We start from the raw sequence: 9,572 nt of genomic DNA, 5'->3' as shown, positions 1-9,572 counted from the left end.
AAGTCTTGCTGGAGCTCTTCCACTCGCGGGCCAGCTGGGAATGGGGCGGATGTTCCTTCCCTTCTGGATCCCGACGATTGGACCCGAGTTAAGTTGAGAAACCAGACGTAGACTTCCATATGAGAGTCCTCCCACCCCTTGCAGTCCGGAGCCTATGGTCAGATGGGCTGTCACTCTGCACTGAAGCCCCTCCAACCAAACCCACCCACCAACAACCCACTCACCCACCTCCACCTCCACAGCTGATGCCCTGACTGTGGGCGCTATTAATATTAATGTGGGGTCAGCGCCATAGCCTGAGCTGAGAGAGCGCGGGATTCAGCACAGGGACAGGGATAGGGGGGGAGGGAAAAGGGGGAAGGAAAGGAGGAGGAGGTGGGAGGAGGAGGAGGAGGAGGGTGGGGAAAAAAAAGTTATTTACCCTGACGTCAAATGTAAACAAAATGGCGAAACGGGGAGAGTGGAGAAGAGGAGGAGGAGGAGGAGGAGGAGGAGAGAAAAGGAAGGAAAAGAAGGAGAGAGAGGGAGTGGGAGAGGAGTGTCTGACTCTCCAGTGATGTGCTCGGTCACAGGCATGTGGAGTCCAGCCTGACAGGCGCTTTGCTTTGCTGGCAACTTTTACTTACTTTTCCTTATTACTATATATATATCTATATATTTTTTGGTGAGAGTGGGAGAGAGAGAGAGAAGGAGGAGGGAGGGGGGGGGGGATTAGGAGGAGGAGGAGGGGGGCATGAGGGGGGAAGAAAAAGAAACAACCACCTAACTTGGCTTATCTATCTATCTATCTATCTATCTGTCTGTCTATCTATCTGTCTGTCTGTCTGTCTGTCTGTCTGTCTGTCTGTCTGTCTGTCTGTCTGTCTGTCTGTCTGTCTGTCTGTCTGTCTTATCTGTCCAGTTCTCTATCTGTCTATTTATTATGTATTTATTTATTTGTCCGCCAATTTATCCGTCAGTCTCTTTCATCTATTTTATTCGTAATATTATTGACACATGAGGCTTCTCGAGAGCGGCAACATGCACAAAACCAGAAACAAATCCAAACGCCTGAACCTCTCCAAAAAGCGGAAAAGGAGCCTCTGCAATGAGCTGCAATAACTTCCCTTCGGGTTGTGACAACTTGGAAGAAAACAGGAGCCAGACTTGGGAGTTCAGTTGGTGGCACTACTGTGCAGCGAAATCCTTTCCTCTTTGCTCTCTCTTTCTCCTTCCCTCTCTCCCAATTATTACTCACCCCCTCATCCACCCACATTTCTATTTCGAGATAAAAGAGAGAGAAAGAGGGGGTTGGTTGGGGGTTACAAAACAAAACTCATTCAGCTCTGAAAAGTAACACTTATGAGGGGTTTTTTTTTAAAAAAAATAAGAAATGCCTGACTTTGGGGGTAGGTAGATATCCTTTTTTTTTTGCCCCCCCATTTTTTTTCAGCCAGAGATATATATATATATATATATATGTGTGTGTGTATATATATATATATATATAGTATAATCATATTTGATTTATTTTGAAACGGACAGGTGGGATTTTTTGTGTTTTTCCTCCTCTTTTTTTTCTCTCCCACTCACTCACTCTCTCACTCTCTCTCTCCTCCCTCTCTCCCTCTCTCCCTGTGTGTGTGTGTGTGTGTGACTGGACGTGTCAGGCGCGGAGTATGGCTGTGAGGTCTCGCAGACCATGGATGAGTGTGGTGCTGGGGCTGGTGCTGGGCTTCACGGCGGCTTCGTGGCTGGTCGTCCCCAGGGTGGTGGAGATCAACGGGAAAAGCAAGAAATTCTCCAACATCTGCTCCTCGTTGTTTAACCGAGCGGGACTGGGGAAGGCAATGCTGGGCAGGAGCGGCAGCAGCAGCAGCAGCAGCAGTGTCGGCGGCAGCAGCAGCAGCCTGGGCTGGCACAAGGACCATCTGCTCTTCAGCAAACTCCGCAAGGAGGAGGAGGAGGGCAGAGGGGAAGAAGAGGAGGACGACGCGGAGGAGGAGGAGGAGGAGGAGGTGGAGAAGAAGAAGAAGGAAAGAGAGGAGGTGGGTAGAGGTGGTGGTGGTGGTGGAGGAGGAGAGGAGCAGAGGAGCCGCGGAGGGGGTCACGTTAAAAGCAAACATTTCCTTTACGTGGGGNTCATGACTGCCAAGAAGTACCTGGACTCCCGAGCGGTGGCCGCTTACAAGACCTGGGCACCCTCCATCCCGGGCAAAGTCGAGTTCTTCTCCAGCGAGGGCTCCCAGGACGTGTCCACCTCCAGCCCCATCCCCTTGGTCTCCCTGGCAGGAGTGGATGACTCCTACCCTCCTCAGAAGAAGTCCTTCATGATGCTGAAGTACATGCACGACCTGTACCTGGAGCGCTACGAGTGGTTCATGAGGGCGGACGACGACGTGTACGTCAAGGGGGACAAATTGGAAGAGTTCCTGAGGTCCCTGAACAGCAGTCAGCCTCTGTACCTGGGCCAGACCGGCTTGGGCACCAGCGAGGAGCTGGGCAAGTTGGCCCTGGAGCCCGGTGAGAACTTCTGCATGGGGGGTCCCGGGATGATATTCAGCAGAGAGGTGCTGAGGAGGATGGTGCCTCACATCGGGGAGTGCCTGCGGGAGATGTACACCACACACGAGGACGTGGAGGTGGGCAGGTGCGTCAGGAGGTTCGGGGACACCCAGTGCGTCTGGTCCTACGAGGTGAGTTGAGAGTTTGTGCCAAAGAAACCCTGGGGAGTGGCGCTGAGGGGGGACTTTGGACAGTACTTAAGCAGCGCTGGGGTGAGGAAAGGGTGTCAGGTCCAAAGCACAAGAGCATAACTTAAGAATTGATGGACAAAAGAAGGCCAAGGTCCATCCGATCCTGGCAGTCACATGCACGTGTATCCCAAACTATATACTGTATCCCAAGATATTATTTCCTAAAAGACATCTATCTAATTTATCCATCTAAGGAATCTATCTGAAAGAATTAGAGAGCCTGTTCCATGCATTTATCACTCACTCACTGAAGTAGTGTTTCCACAGATGAAAGTGAATAGTGTTTCTGCAGAGGGCTCACTTGACCCAAGAGTTGTCTTTAATTGGGAGTCACTGCTTCATCCCTCTTAACCGTTACTAATGTCATCAGAATTTGATCTCTCTCTCTACATACATATATATATATATATGTTTTTTGTAAAAAATGAAATAATAAATAAATTCAGCTGTCCTCAAGATGAGCTGAATCAAAATTATTGATGTGCAGTAATCAATTTATGTTTATTTCAATCCTTCCTTTCGAGGATCTTTTCAGATTTATATTATGGAGGAGTGAAGCTAGGATGCAAAATATCTTTGCTCTTCGGGAATGCTTCTCAGTGACTACTTTGTCAGGTGGTACAAGTTTAAAGCTTAACAAAATGTTATCAATTACATTAACTGTGCAATAATGACGTGGGATTGACCTAATGTCCTAATAACAAAGTTAACATTTTCCTCAGTCACTTCGGTAAGGCTTCTACTGAGTGAAATTAAAAAATAATAAACATGTTCACTTTTTGTTTCTATTAAAACATATGCAAGAAACTGCAAGATGCAATAACAAAGTATAAGGACGCAAAATGCATCTCTTTTGTACAGTAGATGAAAGTATATTGTTTTTAGCAGGCGTGATACTGAGTAGCTCAACAGATTAATAGTTTCTGCTAAGATGTTGTCAAGCTCCTGCTTTATCTTTTTGCATGTAAATGATGTTTTACATGCTTTTCACTGTACTTTTAAAAATCTGTGTTCTGGTCATGAATGACTTTGACAGATACGTAGTTGTATTATTCTGGAGTGACAGAGTAAAGAATGACTGCAGAATAAATAAAGGAATGCCACAATGTTGGCAATTTGTAAGTTTGGTTTATGTTTAGTGATAACTGTTGCATTTCAAGTCAGTTGTTTAAAGGGCTGCTTGTTCACCTGAGGTAATATGAATATGATTCAGAATTTCAAGAGGTTAAATAAAAAGTTGACAGGAATGCTAAATATTTACTTGCCTACATGTCTACATGCAAATTCCCTTTTTTTTGCAATGTTTGTGAGCTCGTGCAAAAAAGGAGGTTGTTGTAAAGAAATCAGCAAGGGTATTTGAACTGTGAAAGTAAAGATGAACTCTCTGCGCTTTTGGTATTCCAAGACACTGTATGTAAAAAGTATCATTTTTATAACACAGTGTAGAAACCTTTAGCCAAAGTAGTGAGAGATAGAAGATCAATTGAGATCTTCAAGCCTGTAATGATGCCTTATTGAAAGGACAATGTAAGTAACAGAATACAAACCCGCGTGTCATCCATTAAGAATGCATAATCAATATCATTCACGGTTTTTGTAATGAAGTTTCTTCGCTTTATAAAATACACTTTGTTTAGTTCTTTTGAAGGAATGTTTTGTTTTGTCACTGAGTTATGTGCAAGTGATAGGAAGCGCAAGGTCATATAAGCTTTGGTTTGTGATTCTTGTTCTCGGGATACGGCTGCTATCAAGTACATATTGTTTTCTTATTTGGCACAGTACTGTATATCAAATGTGTTTATAGGGAATCTTTTATGTTCATCTGAGTTAGCTAATATTGCCAAGAGCAATCAGACAGGAGCTAATTGCTCAAGGCTCCCACTTGTCATGAGTATACAGTGATGTGAGTGAGGACAGGATTGTGCTTAAGTTTCATGCTCCCCTGTCTGTGTTTGTCTGTCTGCTGTCTGCTGACTCCTATTGTTTAAACTCATAAGAAGAATAACCACTTGACTGAGCCAGTGGAAGACTGTAAATGCTTGGAGAACCTTATGTCATCATGACTCAGGAAGGGAGGTGAAGGACAGTCAAAAAAAAGTTACTCTAGGGTTGGTTGGGATCAGAATATTTGGAATGATTTTCAATCCTATCTCCATTGGCTGGTGGTAATACTGTGATAATATTGTGATGATGATGGCCATTTAACATTTAATTTACTTTCTCAGCTTTGTGTATAGCTCCTCTTTGAAAAGAGATGTGCACCACAATCTTTTCTTTCAACAAACTACAGTATTTTGCTAGAAGATCACTAAATAATTTCCTAGATGAGCTGTATTTAAAACAAAGTTGAAGGACAATGTACAGTGACATAACATATTGAGAGGACTTATTCATTGTACTTTAAAAAGATAGGATGCAGTGCTAATCCTTGCACTTCACTGAACCGCTACTAAGGTTGTATTTAGTAGTATAATAGTAATAAAAATAATTTTAAATAATCATTGGATTTGATATTGCAACTTAATTATGTCTTCCTCGCCCTGTCTCCCGCCTCTCTGTTAGCCCTTAAAAGCCTCTCCCTCCCAACATGCCCCAGGCCTGACGAAGGATCGTGGACCCGAAATCTTGGTTCACTTTCCTTTCTCCGTAAATGCTGCCTGTCCTGCTGAGTGTTCCCAGCGATTCCTGTTTTCATTTCAGATTTCCAGCATCTGCAGTATTTTGCATTTTATTGTTGTATTTTGCATTTTATCATTGTTTGTTAGTTGATTCAAATAACTTACAGTGGATTGCCATCCTTACCAAAGGCTTTTATTAGTGTGCAAGCTGTTTGTTTTTATTTAATAATTGTTGTTTCTCTTTGTACTAAATCTAAACACTCTTCATAAACATCAGGTTTGGTTGTAGCTGAATGATGAGGGGATTTCTTTGTTTACCCTAAGAAAGATTGTTTATGTATTCATTTCTTACTGTGTTTTGAACTTAGCATTACTCAGTGGCACATGCTGAGCTTGGTCAAAGATTACGTCTGCTTTATAACTTACTTGATGCGAGAAAAAAAAATCCTTGCATTTGGTATAGCACCCGCCTTTCACGATGGGAGGATGTCCTAAGCACTTCACGGGATTTACTGTAGACTGAAGTCACTGTGTATTAGTAGGGAAATGTGGTAGCCTATTTGCAAACAGCAATGTCCAACAAACATCCATGAAATGAATGACCAATTTTATTTGGGGGAAATGCTGACCAGGAGAAACTCCCTTCTCTTTTTTTAATTGTGTGATAGGATCTTTAATGTCTCCAACATTATAACTCAAGAGGTGAGAGCGCTACCATATATCTGTATATGTACTGATCAAATCCCCAAAATTCGGGATGACCACTAAACGGATTTCTGAAGGGAGTGCCTTACTGAATGTGCTTGGAAGAAAATTGAGATGAAAATGATACTCCAGTTGTCATTAGATGGGTCTTTTCATAACCACAGCCAGGTTACCAGTAAAACATAAATATTTGGCTAAATATAATATTTCACAAAAATATATTTCAGGGCTGACAAAATATACAGTCAATTAATTTCACAGTATATTCTGTGAAGCACGTGGAGGCATCTCAATGACGTGATAAGGCGCTATATCAAATACAAGGATTATTCTTGCTATATGCCAGAACGTAGACCTAGGTTGACTCAGAAGGGAATATTTTATGTTTTATGAGAAAAGCTCTGTAACTATTTTGAGATTTGTGGATGGAGCAGTTTTGTTGACATTGTACCTTCTTATTGAAGCAAGCCAACAGGGAATTTGAGTACAAAGATACATAAGTACATATATCATACCTGCTTGAACCATATCTAGATGGCGATAGAAGCTTGCCCCCATTGGTTATATTTTTACATGTAAAATATGTAAAATAATCCTTGTATTTGATAGAGTGCCCATATAGTGTCTGGGGGAATGTCTCAAAGTGCTTCATAGGATTTACTGTAAAGTATAGTCACTGTATTTTGTAGGTGAACATGATGATGTGTAAATTGGGTGGGAGAGACAAGCAACACAGAAATCCTGTGCAAAAACAGGCTGTGGGAACTTTGCTCATTCATGATTATTCAAGTAGACTAGTACAAGTTGGTATAGTTAATGTACTTAAAGAAGATCAGAGTTGCAAAATCGTATGCAGTTTTTTTTTCTTAAAAAAAGGAAAAGTTTTATTTCAGATTTTCAGCCTTTGTAGTTTATCTTGCAAGCTGGGTATTTTTTTAAATTGCACTGCTTTGGTTGGCTAAGCTCTGTTTCCTTGGTAAATGTTAATATAATCACAAAATTCACTCGAGCTTTCTTGAAACAATTTGAACTTTGTTTCTAACAATTGTCAGTTCTCGGAATAGTCTTGTGCCCTAAAGCAATTTCTCTGCCAGAACTGGCAAGAGAAGTCCCCATCAGATAAATGCAATTCTGTAAGCTCGTATTATATGCAACATCCAGGGCCCACTCAGACCAATTAACTTCAAAAGAAGCCTAACCTTTCAGGATCTAACAGTATGTTAAATATTTGTGAATACCTGTTAGCATTGTGCTTGGATGAAGGAATGTTGTTTCATATGATGTAGTGACTGTATTTTGTAGGTGAACCCGATGATGTGTAAATTGGGTGGGAGAGACTTGAGACTTCTGAGAATTGGTGACTCCTGGCCCAACATTAATGTGTGAAGGTGTCAGCTATTCAGATGGAAATTAAAGATGAACTGTGCACCGTGGCATTATTCAAAAACAGAACAGAGTTTCTCCCGTTGTCCTAGCCAACAATCTCCTAGATAAAATTGGTCATTTATTCCATGACTGTTTGTGAGCCATTGATGTGTGCAAATTGACTGCTGCATTTGCTTACAAAAAATACGCAGTTTACTACACTCTACAGTAAATACCTGTAAAGCACTTTGAGACGATTCAACAATGTGACTAAAGCACTATTTCAGAAGCAAGGATAATAATAATAATAATCCTTGCATTTGATATAGCGCTTTTCACGTCGGGAGGACGTCCCAAAGCGCTTCACAGAACACATTGTAAAGTGAATTGACTGTATATTTGTGGGCGAACGCGGCAGCCAACTGCGCACAGCAATGTCCCACAAACAGTCGTAGATTGAAAATGACCAATTTATTATTGGTTTTGGTTTTTGGAGGGATTATTATTAGGTGTGTGGAGTAAGGAAACTTGCCCAAGGTTTCGCCCTCTGCCTGGAATTGAACTCAGGTCTCTCGCTTGAAAAGCGAGTGCTCTAACCACTGAGCTACAGGACTCCACAGGATGGTGATTGTTATAATTTTTTATATTATATATAGAGAGAGAGATGTTTGTCATGCTATGCCCATGAAAAACTTTGACCATTATAATAATAATAATTCTTGCATTTGATATAGTCCCTTATCACATCTTCAAGACATCTCAAAGAGCTTCACAGAATGTATTGCAAAGTGAATTTACTGTTGTGTGGGCGAAACGAGGCAGTCGATTGCTCACAGCAGTGTCCTACAAACGGTTGTGGATTGAGTGACCAAATTTTAAAAAAAATTGTTAAAAGGGATTATTACCCACTGAAAAATGAAACGCCTATCGACTAACAACCAGGTTGCTACTTACTGCTAGGTAAACTGAGGCGTGTGGAATAAGAAAACTTGCCCGGGAATTAAACCCAGGTCGTCTTGCTTGCGAGGCGAGTGCTCTAACCATTAAGCAACAGGACTCCGTAGACACTGATCATAGGGTGCCTTGGCAATAAAGATTGCAGGTTATTACATTTCTTCAATATTCGAAATAAATTAAATTGCTAAGAGATTTCAGTACATGAAATATGTACTGAAATAAGTATGGTCTTTTTCCTTTCCCACTGGAGTCATGAGGCTGAGTGGTTAGAGCACTCGCCTCACAAGCAAGAGATCTAGTTTCGATTCCCAGCAGGGTGAAATGTTGGGTAAGTTTCCTTACTCCACACGCCTCTGTTTACCCAATGATAAGTAGGAACGCAGTTGTTATTCGATCGGCAAATCGCTTTTCCAGGGGTAATAATTCCTTTAAAAAAAAATAAAACATTGGTCACTCAATCCACGGCTGTTTGTGGGACACTGCTGTGTGCAGTTGGCTGCTGTGTTTTGCCCACAAAATATACAGCCAATTCACTTTACAGTATATTCTGTAAAGCCCTTTGAATCTCGAAGAAGTGAAAAGGCGCTATATCAAATGCGAGGATTATTATTATTACATGGACGAGCACAATATTGGGCTGCAGATTCAGGATCTTCTCAGAGAGTTGAGGACTTACATTTACATAGCATCCTGCACACAGAGATGTGTATATTCTGTATATTTGAAAGACGCTATTCTGTTCCTTTTCCTCCCTCCCCCCACTCTCCACCGAAAAACATTGTTACATTGTTGAGTTGCTTGAGATGTTTCACAAAAGCATGTCAGCCTGGAGCATTCTCACCTTTGCCTTTTACCTCAGAAGGTTGGGTGTTCAAACACCCCCCCCCCGCCCTCCCTGTCAGGATTTGGAACCCACATAGTACATGCTGATACTCCAATGCAATGCTAGGAGTTGCTGGTTGGAGGTGCCATCCTTCGGATAGACCGAAGCACCTCCTGCTTGTGGAGATGGATGTTAAAGATCATGGCACTATTCGAAAAGAGAAGGGAGTTCTCGTGTCCTGGCCAACAATACCCCAAATAAAATCAGTCAAAAACAACAATAACAAAATTACATTTGTATAGCGCCTTTCATGTCAGAAGGATGTCCCAAGGTGCTGGACAGACATAGTTACGGACCCGAGCTGGGGGT

General features: G+C 42.0%; 1 protein-coding gene across 1 annotated transcript in view; it reads left to right on the top strand.

The window, feature by feature from the left end:
* The first annotated feature begins 1,621 nt into the window (after nucleotides 1-1,621).
* The window catches only part of LOC103178043 (chondroitin sulfate synthase 3), a 149,191-nt gene continuing 141,240 nt past the window's right edge, over nucleotides 1,622-9,572 (top strand). The window contains exons 1-2 of the mRNA XM_042345183.1: nucleotides 1,622-1,866; nucleotides 1,963-2,675. Of these exons, the coding sequence (XP_042201117.1) occupies nucleotides 1,659-1,866; nucleotides 1,963-2,675 (921 nt within the window). The 5' untranslated portion in view covers nucleotides 1,622-1,658. The remainder of the gene's footprint in view (nucleotides 1,867-1,962; nucleotides 2,676-9,572) is intronic.

Source organism: Callorhinchus milii, unplaced genomic scaffold (assembly GCF_018977255.1).
Source record: "Callorhinchus milii isolate IMCB2004 unplaced genomic scaffold, IMCB_Cmil_1.0 Scaffold32, whole genome shotgun sequence".
In the NCBI taxonomy this organism is placed as follows: Eukaryota; Metazoa; Chordata; class Chondrichthyes; order Chimaeriformes; family Callorhinchidae; genus Callorhinchus; species Callorhinchus milii.
This window is presented reverse-complemented; position numbering and strand designations above follow the sequence as displayed.